The sequence below is a fragment of the Nothobranchius furzeri genome, chromosome 14 (genome assembly GCF_043380555.1).
Source record: "Nothobranchius furzeri strain GRZ-AD chromosome 14, NfurGRZ-RIMD1, whole genome shotgun sequence".
NCBI classification, from domain to species: domain Eukaryota; kingdom Metazoa; phylum Chordata; class Actinopteri; order Cyprinodontiformes; family Nothobranchiidae; genus Nothobranchius; species Nothobranchius furzeri.
In genome coordinates, this window is record NC_091754.1 from 58,323,011 (window position 1) to 58,342,711 (window position 19,701).

At 43.3% G+C, this 19,701-nt stretch overlaps 2 protein-coding genes across 3 annotated transcripts in view; one reads left to right on the forward strand and one right to left on the reverse strand.

Moving 5' to 3' along the window:
* LOC139061495 (zinc finger protein OZF-like) overlaps window positions 1–12,082 on the forward strand; it is a 46,999-nt gene extending 34,917 nt beyond the window's left edge. The window contains exons 3-4 of the mRNA XM_070544249.1: window positions 8,279–8,385; window positions 11,262–12,082. Coding sequence (XP_070400350.1) covers window positions 8,279–8,385; window positions 11,262–11,429 — 275 coding nt within the window. The 3' untranslated portion in view covers window positions 11,430–12,082. The remainder of the gene's footprint in view (window positions 1–8,278; window positions 8,386–11,261) is intronic.
* LOC107372693 (zinc finger protein OZF-like) lies at window positions 137–18,154 on the reverse strand. Of its 2 annotated transcripts, XM_054738492.2 has the most exons (4): window positions 17,783–18,154; window positions 17,356–17,468; window positions 15,046–15,173; window positions 137–7,970 (listed from the first exon to the last, which is right to left on the reverse strand). In XM_054738492.2, exon 4 carries the CDS (start codon window positions 7,897–7,899, stop codon window positions 6,619–6,621), a length of 1,281 nt encoding a protein of 426 aa, XP_054594467.2. In that variant the 5' UTR covers window positions 7,900–7,970; window positions 15,046–15,173; window positions 17,356–17,468; window positions 17,783–18,154; the 3' UTR covers window positions 137–6,618. The 2 variants fall into 2 exon arrangements, with proteins under 2 accessions (XP_054594467.2, XP_054594466.2); XM_054738491.2 differs by lacking the exon at window positions 15,046–15,173 and having other exon boundaries at window positions 17,783–18,152.
* Between the last annotated feature and the right edge of the window lie 1,547 nt (window positions 18,155–19,701).

The window sequence follows — 19,701 nt, forward strand, 5'->3', positions numbered from 1 at the left end:
CAAGCTGATCCTCCACTAATCCACCTGTGAGCCAACAGAGGTAGTCACAGAGCTGAGTAGGTGAGTGTGCAGTGGGAGACAGCAGGTGTAGTGTTGTAGGATTTTATTAGAGACTTGTCACACAATGAGAAAACAGTCCTGGATTCAAGCTTTTAATTCTGACGACAATAAGAAGAAACAAAGCAAGAAGCATAAAGATCATTGCTAAGATCTAGAACCAACACTTATATTAACATTGACTTTGCTGCTAAGTGAAACGATGACGTCTCATGAAACTAAAGAATAAGTTCAAGTTTCAAGTTTATTTATAAAGCGCATAATCACAACAAGAGTCGTCTCAAAGCACTTCACACACTAAACATTCCAATACAGGTCCGTTCATTAGGCCAATCAGTTAAAGGTTTCCTATATGAAGAACACAGCAAGTTGCATCGAGTCACTGACTAGTGTCAGAGTCTTTACAGCAATCCTCATACTAAACAAGCATGCAGCGACAGTGGAGAGGAAAACTCCCTTTTAACAGGAAGATCCTGGCTGAGTTTAAGCAGCCATCTGCCACGACTCACTGGGGATCGAGTAGACAGAGCAGACACACACACACACACACACACACAGACAACATATATACCAAGTAGTGTTTCTATGGTTACATTGTGATTTCTTAGTAAGCATTCTATTTAGTGAGCGATAAACTTTGTTGTATTCATCCTAGTGAGTCTATAATTAATTCAACAGGTAAACTAGTAGTAGCACATTCAATGTCAAAGAAAGTAAAATGTTATCATCAGAGGGAGAATGTTTAAGTGGTAAGAAGCAGTGTTCAAGCCAATGGCCCCCTCCATGAGGCTACCACAGCTCAGCAGAACACCATTGTAGCTTCTTCTGGGGAGAAAAGCACTTGAACAATCGGGTCACTAATGCATGATGGAGCTTGATTAAGAGCTTTATATGTGAGACAGAATATCATAAAATCTATTCTGCATTTAACAGGCAGCCAATGTAGGGAAGCTAAACAGGAGAGATATGAGATCTCTTTTTAATTCTCATCAGAACTCTAGATGCAGCATTTTGGACAAGCTGAAGACGTTTAACTACATTCTGTGGACTTCCCAATAGTAATGAATTACAGTAATCCAGTCTTGATGTAATAAATGCATGAACTAATTTTTTAGCATCACTCCTGGAAAGGATGCTTCTAATCTTAGCAATTTTCCGAAGGAGAAAAAGGAAATCATACAAACTTGTATAACGTTGGATTTGAATGACATGTCATGGTCAAAGATATTACCTAGGTACAACATTCATTTTCTAACCATAACAGTGTAGTGAAGGCACATCCATTATTTACGACATCAGGAGATCAGGAGGCTACAGCCAGGACACACACACACACACACACAAACATGAGAAGAGGTAACAGGCCTTTAGCTTGGTTTCTCTCTCACACACACACACACACACACACACACACACACACACACACACACACACACACACACACACACACACACACACACACACACACACACACACACACACACACACACACACACACACACACGGATACACCTTGTAGAGCCTAGAATTGATTTCACATAATGAGAGACATATTCCAGACTTAATTCCATTCATTAACAAGTCTGATTATACTCCATACAACAATCCATATATACTTATATATTCTGAGTTCTGCTGGGGGACTTTAACGCTCACGTGGACAACGACAGCAAGACCTGGAGAGGTGTGGTTGGGAGGAACGGCCCCCCTGATCTGAATTAGAGTGGTGTTTTGTTATTGGACTTCTGTGCTAGTCATGGATTGTCCATAATGAACACCATGTTCAGACATAAAGGTGTCCATATGTGCTCTTGGCACCAGGATACCTTAGGCTGCAGCTCGATGATCGACTTTGCTGTTGTTTAATCTGACCTGCGGCCGCATGTCTTGGGACACTTGGGTGAAGAGAGGGGCAGAGCTGTCAACTGGCCATTACCTGGAGGTGAGTTGGCTCAGATGGTGGGGGAGGATGCCGATCAGGCCAGGCAGGCCAAAACGTATCGCGAGGGACTGCTGGGAATGTCTGGCAGAGTCTCCTGTCAGAAGGAGCTTCAATTCCCACCTCCGAAAGAACTTCCAAAATGTTCCAGGGGAGGAGGGGGACACTGGGTCTGAATGGACCCTGTTCTGTGCCTCCATTGTTGAGGCGGCAACCCCTGAATACACTGGTGGACATCGGCGGTTAGGGATGCTGTCAAGCTGAAGAAAGAGTCCTATCAGGTCTTTTTGGCCTGTGGGACTCCAGAGGCAGCTGACGGGTACCGGCAGTCCAAGCGGAAGGCGGCTCGGGTGGTCGCCGAGGCAAAAACCCGGGCATGAGAGGAGTTCGGTGAGACCATGGAGCAAGACTTCCATACGGCTTCGAGGAGATTCTGGTCCACCATGTGGTGCCTCAGGGGGGGAAAGCAGTGCTCTACCAACACACACACACACACACACACACACACACACACACACACACACACACACACACACACACACACACACACACACACACACACACACAAGGTTATTCAGGGGTTCTGGAGAGGAGGGTCTGCCAGATTGTCGAACCTCAGATTCAGGTGGAGCAGTGTGGTTTTTGTCCTGGCCGTGGAACACGGGACCAGCTCTATACCCTTAGGGGTATCCTGGAGGGTGCGTGGGAATTTGCCCAACCAGTCGACATGTGTTTTGTGGATTTGGAGAAGGGGTTTGACCGCGTCCCTCGGGGGGCCCTGTGAGGGGTACTCCGGGATTATGGGGTACCAGGCCCTCTGATACGGGCTGTTAGGTCCCTGTATGACCAGTGTCAGAGCTTGGTCCACATTGCCGGCAGTAAGTCAGGCTCGTTCCCAGTGAGAGTTGGACTCCGCCAAGGCTGCCCTTTGTCACCGATTCTGTTCAAAACCTATTTTGGACAGGATTTCTACGCGCAGCCAAGGTGTGGAGGGCATCCGTTTTGGTGGCCTGAGGATCAGGTCTCTGCTTTTTGCAGATGATGTGGTCCTGTTGGCTTAATCAGAACGTGATCTTCAGCTTTCGCTGGAGCGGTTCACAGCCGAGAGTGAAGCAGCTGGGACGAGAATCAGTTCCTCTAAATCTGAGACCATGGTCTTGATTCAGAAAAGGGTAGAATGCCTTCTCCGTGTCAGGGATGAGGTCCTGCCCCAAGTGGAGGAGTTTATGTATCTCGGGGTCTTGTTCACTAGTGAGGGAAAACTGGAGTGTGAGATCAATAGGCGGATTGGTACTGCATCTGCAGTGATGTGGGCGTTGTATCGGTCTGTCGTGGTGAAGAGGGAGCTGAGTTGGAAGGTGAAGCTCTTGATTTACAGGTCGATCTACGTTCCTACCCTCACCTATGGTCATGAGCTTTGGGTAGTGACCGAAAGAACGAGATCGCGGATACAAGCGGACGAAATGAGTTTTCTCCGAAGAGTGGCTGGGCTCTCCCTTAGAGATAGGGTGAGAAGCTTGATCATACGGGAGGGGCTCGGAGTAGACCCACTGCCCCTCCACATCGAGAGGAGCCAGTTGAGGTGGCTCAGGCATCTGGTCAGGATGCCTCCTGGACGCCTCCCTGGTGAGGTTTTCCGGGCATGTCCAACCGGGAGGAGAACTAAAGGTAGACCCAGGACACGTTGGAGGGACTATGTCTCTCACCTGGCCAGGGAACGCCTTGAGATTCCCCCGGAGGAGCTAGCCCAAGTGGCTGGGGAGAGGGAAGTCTGGGCCTCTCGACTTAGACTGCTGCCCCCGTGACCCGACTCCTGATAAGCAGATGAAAATGGCTGGATGGATGGATATATATATGTATAGTAAAAATAATCGGTCCAAGCACTGAACCCTGTGGTACTCCACAAGTAACCCTGGAGTATGAAAATTTGTCAAGTACATTTACAAAATGAAATCTATCAGACAGGTAGGATTTAAACCAGCCTAGCGCTGTTCCTTTGATCCCTACAACACGTTCAAGCCTTTCTAAAAGAATATTGTGATCAACTGTGTCAAAAGCAGCACTGAGATCTAACAAGACTAGAACAGACACCAGATTCTTATCTGAGGCCATGGGAATATCATTTGTAACTTTCCCTAATGCAGTTTCAGTGCTGTGATACTCTCTAAAACCAGACTGGAATTCCTCAAACAGATCATTAGTGTTTAGATGCTCACATAGTTAATTGGCCACTATTTTCTGAAGGACTTTGGATAAAAATGGAAGGTTAGGTAATGGTCAATAATTCATTGGGTCATCTGGATCCAGAGAAGGTTTTTTATGTAGAGGTTTGATTACAGCAACCTTAAAATACTGTGGCATGTATCCATTTACTAAGGATAGATTGATTATATCTAGAATGGGGGAAGGAACCAAAGGAAATGCATCTTTAAATAATTTGGTTGGTATTGGATCTAAAATGCAAGTTGAAGGTTTAGATGAAGCTAATATTTTTGATAACTCTGGAAGCTTAACTGGCTTAAAACAGTTCAAACACAGATGAGGTTCTACAGTTACCTCTGATGCTGCCTTACTTACTGAGGAAAAAGAAATTGCATTAGGGAGGATGCTACTAATTTAGTTTCTAATAAAACTCATTTTACTCATGAAAAATCCCATAAAGTCATTGCTGCTGAGGACTAAGGGAATAGATGGTTCAGAGCTATGAATCTGTGTAAGTTTGGCAACTGAATTGAAAATAAATTTAGGATTATTCTTATTCTCCTCAATTAGCGATGAAAAATATGCAGTTCTAGCTTGTCAAGTCCTTTTTTTTTTTTATAAAACACAAGACTATTTTTTCCAGGATAAGTAGGACTCCTCCTGTTGTGTAGAGTGCCATGTTCTCTCTAATTTTCTAGAGTTTTATTTTAAAGTCCGTAGATCAGAATTAAACCAAGGAGCCAACTTCTTGTGCTTAATTACCTTCTTTTTGAAAGGGGCAACATCATCTAATGCCACACGTAAAGAAGTTGTAACATTATGAACTAGATAATCAATTTTTGAAGGGCTGGAAAAATAATTGCCCCTGCTACGTTCCTCTGAGATACTGAGGACAGTAAAGATGGAACAATTGATTTAAAACATGCAACAGCGTTGTCAGATAGAGGTCGACTATAATGAAATTTACTTTCATGTCTCAAGAACTCAGTTATGAAAAACAAAAGTTATCGAAAAGTGGTCCGATTATGTGGAAATATTATTTCCTCACAGTTTATGCCATAGGTCAGCACAAGGTCTAAAGTATGATGGCAGGAGTGGGTGGAGCTATGTATTCTTTGGGTAAAACCAATAGTCTAAGATATTACTAAAGGCTACATTGAGGCTATCATTTTCAATGTCCACATGAATGTGAAAATCCCCCACTGCAATGACCTTATCAGTATTTAGCACCAAATCAGATTAAAAAAAATCAGAGATCCAAAAACTCAAGAGTAAGGGCTGGACGATACAGAACTACAAACAAGAGTGGTTTTACAGTTTTGCAATCAGGATTAGGAAAACTAAGAATAAGACGTTCAAAAGAACTGTAACTATTAATTGGTAAGGGATTGATTAATAGGTCTGAATGAAAAATGGTTTCTACTCTTCCTCCTCCTCTCCCTGTACTTCGAGCAATATGAGGATTTAAATAATTAGAAGGAGGTGACTTCTTTAAACTAACATAGTTCTCTAAGTGCAGCCCGGATTCTTCCAGAGCAAAGAGATCTGATCATCACAAATCAAGTCATTAGCTAACAAAGTGCTTGAAAAAATAGACAATGTTCAATCAACCCCATTTAGTTTTTCTAGTTTTCTGCTCAGTTGGATTTGTTCTAATATTTATGAGATTTCCATGATTTGCTCTATTAAGCCTGATTTTACAGAATAATAGCAAAGTCAAATAAAAAGAAGTAAATCAAACATTGTAAGATATGTCCAAGAAGCTGTAACAGCTGGTTTACCTAAAAGGACAATAGAACCCACTCAGAACACCTGAATGATGTAACAGTTCAGAAAGCCGAGCCGCATTGAGGCACTTATCAGAAGGCCAACATTTCTAAATATGCTATTTAAAAAAAAAAAAGAAAAAAAGATGGCCTCAATTGATAATCTAATTTTCTGAGTTACTGAATTTGGGATTTTTCATTAGTTGTCAGTTATAATCCCATGTGATCTGTTTTAAATATTACGCCAGTTGTTGCACCCATAGGCTGCACAGATAAGGGCCTAGTCGTTCATTCTGCACTGACTTTGGAGAGTGAGGAGACGCATCCAATATGGTGGAGACACGGTTAGGCTCTCCAGCGCCCAATGGGGCGTCTACATATTCATGTTTACGGTGCAGAGCTTTAACCTGAAGAGGGCGCTACACTGGCAGTTTCAAGCTGAATGTTTAAATTTTAAGTAAGATGCACTAAAATTCCAAAATAATGACCTCACTTATCTAGTGTTTTAGACAGTAATTTTTACCATTTATCAGTAAAAGAAAGTTAGTTTGAGGGTGACTTGCACTTTAAATACATGTGTTGTGTCCTTTGTGGACACTCATGTGATTGTTTAATGTTGACTTACGACTAAATCTTTGTTCACAGAGTTCACACTCAAATGAGTTTCTGTCCTGTGTGGACTCTCATGTGATTGTTTAATGTTGACTTACGAGTAAAACTTTTTTCACAGAGTTCACAGGAAAAGGGTTTCTGTCCTGTGTGGACTATCATGTGAGTGTTTAAATGTGCCCTTTGATTAAAGCTTTTTCCACATAGCTCACAGGCAAAAGGTTTCTGTCCTGTGTGGACTCTCATGTGACTGTTTAAAGCTGAAATTTGATTAAAACGTCCTCCACAGAGTTCACAGGCAAAAGGTTTCTGTCCTGTGTGAACTCTAATGTGCCTGTTTAAAGTTGTCCTTTGATTAAAGCTTTTCCCACAGAACTCACAGGCAAAAGGATTCTGTCCTGTGTGAACTCTCATGTGATTGTTTAAGTTGGGCCTATGAGTAAAGCTTTTCCCACAGAGTGCACAGGCAAAAGGTTTCTCTCCTGTGTGAACTCTCATGTGACTGTTTAAATTTGTCCTTTGATTAAAACTTGTTCCACAGAGTGCACAGACAAACGGTTTCTCTCCTGTGTGGACTCTCATGTGCTTGTTGAAAATAGTTCTTCTACAAAAGCTTTTCCCACAGAGCTCACACGCAAAATGTTTCTGTTCTGTGTGGACTCTCATGTGTTTGTTTAAATTTTTATTACAACTACATTTTTTTCCACAAATGTCACAACTGAATGATTTTGGCTCTGCCTGGACTTTCCTGCATGAGTCCACATGTTGCTTTATTCTAACATTTTTCTTATTCACCAAACATCCTGAAGATCTTATTGCTGAATGACTCGTCACTCTCACATGTCTCTGGAGAGACCACTTGTGGAGAAACTCTTTACCACACTCAGGACAGCTAAATGATTTGTTGAAAGTCTTAGCATCCGACTCAGAAGACCTGCTGTCATTGCAGTCATTGTCTCCATCTCCAGTTTCAGGCCCAGAGTCTAACAACTCATCGTTTAGATTCATATCATCTTCACTAACTTCAGTCTCTGAAGAATCAGATATCTGTTCATTAGAGTTCAGAACTGGGTTCCTGATAGATTCTGCTCCTCTACCAGTTTCTGCTGTTGTCTGGTCAGCTGAGCTGCTGGTTGGAACGTCTCTGTCTTCTATTTGCTGCTGATAAAGAAGCTGTGAGAACAGAGGTTTGTCTTCATCATCCTCACTTTTTATAGAAACTGATGTGAATGGAAACCTGGCAAGTTTAGCTTCTTCCTTCAAATGGAGCTGCTCTCCTTCCAGACTTGTCCAGAGTTCCTCCTGTTCTTCCTTTATGTGGAACATTTCTGGGTCCTGCTGATCCACACCAGCACTCTGATCTTCAGGAGCTTCTTCTTTAACCCTCTGGTGAACATCTGTGGGAAACAGGAACACATGATGTGAATTAATAGCCACTGTAACTTTATTTTCACACATATATTAATAAAAAGTTGAATTACTGGTTTAAGTTGGTGAGAGAACATGAACTAACTTTTGAATTGAGTGACTTTTTCATCTGAGGTGAATGTAGAAACATGTTGTTCTGAGAGTGGCCTTCAGCTGTTCTGTATTGTTGGCTCTGGCATATTGCATCTTCCTCTTCACAATACCCCATAGTAGGAATGAGTTATAATGCCTAAAATCAATCAATCAATCCATCCATCCATTTTCTTTTGCTCATCAGGAGTTGGGCCGCGGGGGCAGCAGCCTAAGTCGAGAGGCCTGGACTTCCCTCTCCCCAGCCACTTGGGCCAGCTCTTCCAGGGGAATCCCAAAGAGTTACCTGGCCAGGTGAGAGACATAGTCCCTCCAACATGTCCTGGGTCTCCCTTAAGGCCTCCTTCCGGTTGGACGTGTGCGAAAAACCTCACTAGGGAGATGTCCAGGAGTAGGGCTGGTCAATTAATCGAATTTTAATCACGATTACGATCTGAGTTTTGAACGATTATAAAAAACAAAACAAGCCGATTATTTGCTCCTCCCACTTGCGCTGCCCTGAGTAACAAATGAAGCGCTCCTCAGTGTTGCCAACTTAGCAACTTTGACGCTATTTCCAACAGCTTTTCAGACCCCCTTCTTGACTTTTTAAATCTCAAAAGTACCTGGCGAACACCTCAGAAACATCTCTGGTGACCCTTAGCTACTTTCTGAATAACTGTTGTCGACATTTCCTGCAGGTTAGCTAAACACTCCGCCTGCGCTCCGGACCGTTCTTCACAACATTAGGAAAGGGAATGATGCACTGATGTGTCAGTCGCTAAAGAAACAGCTCTCGGAGCCAGCTTCTTGTTGGAGTAACCAGAGTGAGTGACACACACACCGCACCTGCGGACTCCTGAGCCGATAAAAACGGCTAAATGTGCGCGTGCGGCGTGCTAAACACGTGCAGCTTGCCCCGATTGCTGTGAGACCGGGTTGGGGGGTGGGGAGTGCAGCTGTGGTTGGGACAATTATTACATTAACTGATGGACCTGTAAATAAATAGTTTATAAATAAGGTAGAAATAAGTTCCTCACGCTGATAACTAATAACTAATCTCTCTGAGGACACGGTGCTAGTGCACTCTCCTACAGCACCTTGACATGACTCAATAAATGTTATGCAACTTTTTGTGAACATCAATTTATTTGCATTTAATTTGTTATAAATGCCACTGTATAATTCTTGCTGTCAGTATTTGCAAGATATTGGTATTTGGGTCTGTACTGGTTAGACTTAAATGAGTTAAACCAAGGTCTATAGCCCTTGGGTCATAGACTATGAGCTATAAGTATATTGGTCTTTTTATACTGGGAATCAGGAGTTATTTTAGTGATCATCTTGTTTCTTATTTTTGTCCTGATTGTGCCCTGAGCAATTTTATGACTGAATAAAAACAAATAAAATCAGCATAAATAGAAAAATCGTCCTAAATAATCGTGATCTCAATTTCAGTCACCATAATCGTGATTATTATTTTTGTCATAATCGAGCAGCCCTAGGCATCCTGACCAGATGCCTGAGCCACCTCACCAGGCTCCTCTCGACGTGGAAGAAGAAGAAGAAGAAGAAGAAGAAGAAGAAGAAGAAAATATCATTTCTATAGCGCCTCTCAAGATAAAAATCACAAGGCGCTTAAAAGCAGCGGATCTACTCCGAGCACCTCCCAGATGACCAAGCTGCTCACTCTATCTCTAAGGGACAGCCCAGCCACCCTGCGGACAAAACTCATTTTGGCCGCTTGTATCCTCGATCTCATTCTTTCGGTCACTACCCAAAGCTTGCAACCATAGGTGAGGGTAGGAACAGATTGGCTGGTAAACTCAGAGCTTCGCCTTCTGGCTCAGCTCTCTCTTCACAATGACAGAACTGTACAACGCTCGCGTCACTGCAGACGCACCTCCAATTCGCCTATCGATCTCGCGCTCCAGCTGTCCCTCACTCGTGAACAAGACCCCGAGATACTTGAACTCCTCCACTTGGGGCAGGACCTCATCCCTGACCCGGAGAAGGCATTATACCATGGTCTCAGATTTAGAGGAGCTGATTCTCATCCCAGCTGCTTCACATTCGGCTGCGAACCGCTCCAGCAAAAGCCAAAGATCACGTTCTGATGAAGCCAACAGGACCACATCACCTGCACAAAGCTGAGACCTGATCCTCAGGCCAGCAAAACAGATGCCCTCAACACCTTGGCTGCACCTAGAAATCCTGTCCATAAAGGTTATGAACAGAATTGGTGACAAAGGGCAGCCTTGGCGGAGTCCAACTCTCACTGGGAACGAGCCCGACTTACTGCCAGCAATGAGGACCAAGCTCTGACACCGGTCATACAGGAACCTAACAGCCCGTATCAGAGGGCCTGGTAACCCATACTCCCAGAGTACCCCACACTAGGCCCACCGAGGGATGCGGTCGAATGCCTTCTCCAAATCCACAAAACACATGTAGATTGGTTGGGCAAACTCCCACGCACCCTCCAGGACCCCCCTAAAGGTATAAAGCTGGTCCAGTGTTCCACGGCCAGGACGAAAACCACATTGCTCCACCTGAATCTGAGGTTCGACAATCTGGCAGACCCTCCTCTCCAGAACCCCTGAACCCCTGCTCACCATCTGACTCCAAACCAGGTCCATGTAATCAACGCAACCCCATACATTTTACAAGCACATCTTCATCCACGGGCAGCATGGTGCTATTGCAGAATTTAATTTAAATGTTTCATTTTGTTCACTAATAACATCTGCATAATAAATATTCTGAATTTACTTTATTTAGATGTCTGACTTTAAGACTGAGCAGTATACAAAGTTAAGATTTAACAGTTAAATTCAGGGTTCAAAAACTGATTCACCTTCAGAAATTCTGTGCATCCACTGATGCTATTAATGACATTTTAGCATGAGTATAATGAGGAAAATGTCTAGATATTGGCCATGGAAATTGGCCCCATAAAAATTTGCAGTACATATCGGCCATCGGCTGACTATGTCTCCTACATATCAGCATAGATAATGGAAATGGACTCTACTACTGATTACTACATTCAAAAGTAACCAAAATACTTTAGTGATTACTGCATGTCAAAAGTAACTTAGCTAGATTAGAAGCTCACATCTGCTGATTCACTTCCAGATTTGAAACAAAACCTGCAACCAGATAACATGTTCCTTGACTCTGATTTCCAGGATGCAGAGCCAACGTCTGCTCCTGATGACCTGATGATTGATTCATCCACCTGTGCCAGGGCAGGTAAGCCTTATGTGCCTGCGACACTAGAACAGGTGACGCTAATCTGGACACTGGTTCAAACTACACTCTTGTGTCCCATTCTGTTTTCGACCGCCTCTGCCTAGCCGACATTTAGCCTCAAATAAAAACATATTAAATAATTGAATAGTACAATAAAAATTATAGTACAAGAAATGGTAAAAATAATAAGAGATTAAAGTAATAAATAGCTAAAGTTAGCGTCAAAACACTGCTTAATTTGCATAACAATAATGACTGTTAACAGTTGTTAAACCCACCTTCATCACAAAAGCAGACATGTAAGAATGTAAAGATTAACAGCTGCTGCTAACGGCTCAATATATATTCTTAAAGGACCTCTTAGTTGCCCAACAAGTGCCTGCTGTAAAAGATGAACAGTTCTTGCATATAAATAGTAGCAATGACATACAGCTATACTAAGGGAATTTATAACACAGCAATCAGTTTCATGATGACAATGCAATGTGTTTGGAAGAATGCGAACAGTTAGAATCTGACGTGAGCAAACACACTGAGAGCCAAAATTATTGTTAGACACACGGATGAAAGGTCGAAGGGCAGCGGGATTCCATTCCTCAGAATGGAACCGCTACTCAAGTCGCGGTGCAAAATTAACACCAACCAAAAATAGCACCATCAGAACACTGAAGACAAACAACAGCCAACACGCACCTAGCAATAAAACCCCAACAAAACACCCCAAAATAGGAAAAAACAACTGTAAACCCAGTGTTTCCCCTAGGAATTTTTCCAGCTGTGGTGGTGGTGGCGGGGGGTGGGGGGGTGGGGTGGGGGGGTTCACACGTCTCACCTTTATGTTAATATTGTTTTATTTGATGCACTCCACTTTGAACTGCACCAATCCAGCGACTGCTGCATTGTAATAACTAGTATTAAAGGTGAATACACCAGTATTTGCACAATAATAATTTCTGTTTTAAACTCTCAGTGACACACTTTGCAGGGGGGATTTGGCATTTAATTTTTCTTGGCATCTGGAAAAACATCTTCTTTTGCCCCCTTTATTTGACTTTCTGCCCCCTTTATTTTGGTCCAAGATCATTACTGGGCTGGCCCTAATAAACACGTTCTACACCCCTGCTTAGTAGACTTAATGAAGTATTTTTAAGCCAGTATAAAAATGACTGAAACACAAATTTACATATTTGGCATTATTGACCAATATTTTCTATTTAATTTATTTGTTAAGAACATCAAGATGCATTACAGTGAACATTATAATAAGCTGGGCGGACACTGTGCCACTTTTTCACTCGTAACACAGCTTCAGCTCAAACTGTACGACTTCAGCGCAGGGCAGATCTCACGAGTCATGTGCTCACTGGACGTCTGGTAGCAACACGTCTGACCTAAAATATGCTAAAAATAGCAGTTTTTACACAACACGTCAGACTTTTTTGTCTTGTTTTGCCTGTTGTCCTTCGGGAGTGCTGCAGGAGGACACACAGGGATTTATGGGGGTTGGATGAGGAAACGAAATAAAGAAAGTAAATCTGTGTTTTGTGATCAGTTTAATTTGACACGAACACGACAAACACGCTTTCTTGACAATCTTTGTGAGTAAAAAAACGTGTAGAAATAAAAACAAACAACGTGTGTTATTAGGGAAATAGCGGGTGAACGGAGTTGATGCAGGATTGCGAATGCGCCGTGAGCGGTTCTGATACTTTTTGGGTCGCAGCCGCTCGCAGCGCCGCTTCAACCCTCATGAGGAACGAGATAAATATTAAACACTCCGGAAGTCCGTGCGAGCTCACGATTGCTGATCGGTAGCTGGTCACGTGGTGTTAATCGCCTCTCGTAACCCCCTGTACACTACACGACGCTCAGCGCAAAACTCGCCCCGATCTTGTGGATTCTCGCACGACTGGAAAATCTGCTCAAAAAAGTGAAAAAGTCGCACAGTGCACGCCCGGCTTACTGTCTGTGTGTGTGCGTTGATGCCTGGACCGAGCTGACGGAGCTCCTGGCTGCAGTTTTGCGTGTAGAGAGGGGCGGGCGCTCTATCTGACTGGCCAATCACAGAGCTTGAAGACAGTCAGTTACCCAATGAGGATTTCATTCAGCACGATTACAGATATTTCTGAGATTTACACTCGTTTCTTGCTCGTATTCGTCAAAAATGCTTTATCCGTACGCTCATAGCTGTAACCACCCTGCCCTGCCTCCTCCTCCTCCTTGCTACCTGCCGGCTGTGATCACAAGCAACAACACAGCAGTTCCCGCTGCTTCTTAGTGAAACGGCGCAAAAAAAAAAAAACATCAATAAAACTTGGGATGTTGTAGGCGTGGCGGTGGGATTTCAGCCGTGGCGGCCCGCCTGGCTCTCACCTGATCTAAGATCTGAATAAGCAGACTGATGCGTTCAGGGAGTTGTTGAGTACCAGACAAGACCGGACCACAAGCTATGGATCGATCTGGCATTCATTCAAATCTGGATAATCCCAGTACACCCTGGAACATGAGCAGTGCCCCAGCATTTCAAAGTGGTTTGGAACATGCAGATGTGAGCAGATATGGCTTGCTTAATATATCATAAACCAGCATTTCTCAGAACGAAGCATTTCTCCTTTGTCTTTTCAAGATGACTCATTTACACAGAAAGCAGCTCAGACACAGCTCTTACCTTATGGTCTGCTACATCTGACCAGACAAGCTGCCTTTATACAACAAGGTAAAGGTGGCTTTACATTCTACTGCCCCTTTAATGTTTCCTTGTGTTTGTGCAGCACTGAAGTCTGTCTGCAGAGACCATCTGTACAGTTAGGATAGCTTCACACTGCAGGCCTTGATGCTCAATTCCATTTTTTGAGTAAATCTGATTTTTTTGTGTGGTTGTTCACATTTTAACTGAAATGCAGCAGCAAAAATTCTCCAATGTGAACGTTTTCAACAACATCAATTCAGTTCAGTTTATTTATACAGCTCCAAATCAGCTAAAGGCTCTTCACAAAGTAAACATTCCAATACAGTTCAGTCCATTAAGACAATCAGTAAAACATTACCTTTATAAGGAACCCAGAAGATTGCATCGAGTCACTGACTTGTTGTGTCTGAGTCTTTACAGCAATACACACACACACACACACATGCGCGCGCGCACACACACACACACACACGCACACACACACACACACACACACGCACACACACACACACACGCACACACACACACACACACACACGCACACACACACACGCACACACACACACGCACACACACACGCATGCATTTATGGTTTATGAAACCACTATGACTTTTTGGTGGTTTATGAGGACACAAATTTCCCTGCATTTAGTGAACATGAAAAGTATGTCAAAAATTGTGATTTTACCCATAGAAGAAAAGTCTCACTTCAAATATAAGAAAAACATATCAGAACATACATACATGCATTTCACATATGCATTTCCACAGGCTCATGAGGACTTGACAACATGATGGTTTATGGAGACAATTAGGGTTTGTGAGGTCTGTTTACAAAAATATACAATTCTGACTGTTTCATGGTTTAAGGGCCAGATGTGGTCAGCGAGATAAATATCAAGAATATATTAAAACTGACCTGCTGGCTGATTTTACTGCACAGACTACAACTCCCATGATGCTTTGCGGCATTAGGAGCCTGAGTTGGTGTGTGAGGTTGAGAGGTTCTGACTAGATATAGTCGGACTCACGTCAACACCTGGCTCTGGCTCTGGAACCAGTTTCCTTGAGACGGGTTGGACTTTCTACCACTCTGGAGTTGCTCCCACTGAGAGGCGCCGAGCAGAGTTGGGCATACTAGTTAGGGCTGTCACGATAACTGCAAAAATGAAATATAACAATATGAAGAAACCCACCGCGCTGCATCATGCGCCACCGCGATTACTGAACTTGATTCAACTCAATGATGCCTGTTGAGAAGGATGGCTGCACTGGTGTGATGCCTAAATTCGCCATACCCCTAAAGCCCCAGCCTCTTTTAAAACCTGCCGGACACTACAAAAGTGTACCAAATTTCATAATCCTCAGTAAAAGCATGGCATTTAATCGCCCTAGTGGCCTGCTATTTTAAAGAAGTAGGCCACACCCACTGACGTGGCAACGGGTCAATATTTTAGGCTTAGCCACGCCTACACAACTTTTGAGAACGTTTTTCACAACTTTTGATCTTCAGTGGCTTAAGGGTGAAATATGTCATTTTGAAGTCTGTAGGTCAAAAACCCTAGGACAAGTTAGCTCTAATTAAGCATGTGTAAAAAAGTAAAGAAGAAATGGAGTCATCTGACTAAAATGGCTGACTTCCTGTTGGATTTGGAAAGTCGCTCCATAGACTTTTTTTTGTAGGTTTTGAGACACTACTTAAGTGTACCAACTTTCATAATCCTCAGTAGAAGCATGGCATGGGGCTTACGGTTTTAATGGCCCTAGGGGGCGCTATTTAAAAACGATAGGCCACGCCCACCGGATGTTTGCATACATATCTGTTTCAGGTCAGATTAGCCACACTCATGGAAAATTTCCTGCGGATAAGATGAGGAATGAGGAAATGAGAGGCAAACGTATTGCTACGGCGTTACGCCTGAATTTGCCATACCGCCACAGCCCCGCCCTCTTTCAACACCTGCCAGTACTGGATGCTAAGTGAGCCCAACATGTCAACTGTTATTTGGCAGTGATTCATATTGGTTAGATAAAAAGGGTACAATTGGGAGCTTTTAGAGTAAACATGACTTTTTCTGTTGTGAGGGGGTGGAGCCTTAAATACGTCATCATTTGAATATTGATTGTTGTTTAGGAGTGGATGACAACCACAAAAATGTTCGTGACTCTGTGTCCTTCGATGATGAAATTATGGCAATTTATATTTTTTAGGGAGAAGTCAGTATTAGGCCAGAAGTCCTGCTGCTGAGGTGCTAACCCCGGGTTTCCACAGGAGCCGTCAGCAGCACGTTACTGCAGCAGGACGTCTTGCTCGCGTAAACTGCTGCTTGGCCCTTCCCACGAGACGCGATCGCAGCAGGGGAGCAGCTGTCACCGACCGAGCACGAAGTCACATGAGTGACTTTGTCAGTAAACACAACAACAAGCAGGAGAAAACTACAACATGGCTCCAAAATGTTTGTGTTTTATGTTCTGTCCGTTTTATAATCGCCAATACGGACCTGAAAAACAAAGGAGACCGCTAGCTAGGTGATAACTTCTCACGGGGCCGCACAGTTAGTAACCTTTTTTTAAAGTAAAGCAACCGGAAGGCAGTACGTTCTTTATTCTGAAAATCTCGGGAGCTCCTCTCCATTTCCGCGTCTGATTTCCTGTCTTTCCTTCCCCAAAAATATCGAACTTGACCCGCTTCAGAGGCGTCGCGCGTAGAAAATAGAACCGGCGCGTAAAGGCAGCGACATGCTGCTCCTGAGACGCGGCCGGCTCGCGCTGCTGACGGCTCCGGTGGAAAAGGTTCTGTTGACCACAGCGGTTCCTATCAGCAGCTATGACGTGCTGCTGCAGTAACGTGCTGCTGACGACTCCGGTGGAAAGCCGGGGTAAGTTGTGTCGGTGGTATCAGCCCTGCTACGCAGTTTTCTACCAGCAGGGGGCTCTGATATTGTACACAACACACAAGATATGGTTTACAAAACCAATTTTTAAAATGGCTATAAAACACAACAGAAAGGTTAAGTTGCTAAAATAACTAAATAAAATGATAATGGCTGTTACAAAGTTTGTAAGAAGAATATATTAACAACGTTTACTTTTTATATTTTTCAAAGATTACAACACTTTAAAAGTCACAAATTACGAGACCATCAAAAATGGTCTCATAAACCTATTGGTTTCATAATGCTGGTGTGTAACCTGACAAATAGATCTTGCAAACCATAAGCGCGCGCACACACACACACACAAACACACACACACACACACACACACACACACACACAAACACACACACACACACACACACACACACACACACACACACACACACACACACACACACACACCTGTATCCATGCTGTCCAGATCCAGATGGTGAAGTAAACAAGATGAATCAGTCCCAGCTGATGGATGATCCTGAAGTGGGAGCAGGTTTTCTTTAGCCGTGTTTAGCTAACAGCTGCAATAGAAACAAAGCAGGAGAGCTGATGAAGATGCTGCTTCAGAACAACTCATGAGATTAAAGATCCAACGCTTTGGCTCTGATCAGCTGAGGACAGATCCAGCCTGGAAAAGAGGAGAGTGTGAGCAGGATGGATCAGAGAGCGAGCAGCGATCCTGCATCATGACCAACTCAGATGAGCGAGTCTGATAGAGGGAACCTCTTCAATCTGATGAAAGCAGCTAAACGAGCGCGTTTCTCAGAGAGGCCAAAGGAACAGCAGCAGATCCAGAGAGCAGGAAGTCTAGAGAAAAGCTTTTCTGACCCATCACCTGCTTTTGGAGCTCCGATTGTCACGAAGACCGCAGAATATCTTCTCTGGTTCTGGAAAGAACTCGCACCAAGTTGTTGAGGAGGAGAAGAAAGTTTCCACAGCCTGGTGAGAAGATTTCTGCAGCAGCAGTTAGTCGCTTTAGCTGATCAACTCTCCCAGAGACTGAAGTGAAGACAGTTTTACTGCAGAGCCTCAAAAATTCACCTCACACACCAGAACAACAAGCTAACTATGCTATCAGCTTCCGGTGTTTTTATTCTTCTGTACAACCAACGTAAAGATGCACTACCGCCACCTAGTGGACACAAGTCTGTATGAACAGCAACAACCAGTGTGTTCAGTGTGACTGACAACTAAAAGTAAACACCGTTATTTTCCCTCCCTTATAATATTGTTGTTAATAATGCAGTTTATTAAAAATGGTTAAATGAAGAAATATTATATTTATATTTTATTTTATAATATTAAAAGGAATAATATAAAGGAAAGGAAAGGAAGAAAGAAAGAAAATATAGGAAAGGAATATATATATATATATATATATATATATATATATATATATATATATATATATATATATATATAATGTTAGCATTGTGTCGATGTATATATATAGACACACATAAAGTCAGGTCCATAAATATTGGGACATCGACACAATGCTAACATTTTTGGCCCTATACACCACCACAATGGATCTCAAATGAAAACGAACAAGATGTGCTTTAACTGCAGACTGTCAGCTTTTATTTATATACATCCAAATCAGGTTAGCGGTGTAGGAATTGCAACAGTTTACATATGAGCCTCCCACTTGTTAAGGGACCAAAAGCAGTGGGACAATTGGCTTCTCAGCTGTTCCATGGCCAGGTGTGTGTTAGTCCCTCATTATCCCAATTACAATGAGCAGATAAAAGGTCCAGAGTTCATTTCAAATTATTTGGAATCTGTTGCTGTCAACTGTCAAGATGAGATCAAAGAGCTGTCACTATCAGTGAAGCAAGCCATCATTAGGCTGAAAAAACAAAAGAAACCTATCCGAGAGATAGCAAAAACATTAGGGGTGGCCAAAACGACAGTTTGGAACATTCTCAAAAGGAAGGAATGCACCGGTGAGCTCAGCAAAACCAAAAGACCCAGAAGACCACGGAAAACAACTGTGGTGGATGACCGAAGAATCCTTTCCCTGGTGAACAAAACACCCTTCACAACAGTTGGCCAGATCAAGAACACTCTCCAGGAGGTAGGTGTGTCTGTGTCAAAGTCAACAATCAAGAGAAGACTCCACCGGTGTGAATACAGAGGGTTCACCACAAGATGTAAACCATTGGTGAGCCCCAAAAAACAGGAAGGCCAGATTAGAGTTTGCCAAATATCTAAAAAAGCCTTCACAGTTCTGGAACAACATCCTACGGACAGATGAGGCCAAGATCAACTTGTACCAGAGTGATGAGAAGAGTATGGAGATGGAAAGGAACTGCTCATGATCCTAAGCATACCACCTCATCAGTGAAGCATGGTGCTGGAAGTGTCATGGCGTGAGCATGTATGGCTGCCAGTGGAACAGGTTCTCTTGTATTAATTGATGATGATGTGACTGCTGACAAAAGCAGCACGATGAGTTCTGAAGTGTTTCGGGCAATTATCTGCTCATTTTCAGCCAAATGCCTCACAACTCATTGGACGGCGCTTCACAGTGCAGATGGACAATGACCCAAAGCATACTGCAAAAGCAACCAAAGAGTTTTTGAAGGGAAAGAAGTGGACTGTTTTGCAATGGCCAAGTCAATCACCTGACCTGAATCTGATTGAGCATGCATTTCACTTGCTGAAGACAAAACTGAAGGGAAAATGCTCCAGGAACAAGCAGGAACTGAAGACTGTTGCAGTAGAGGCCTGGCAGAGCATCACCAGGGA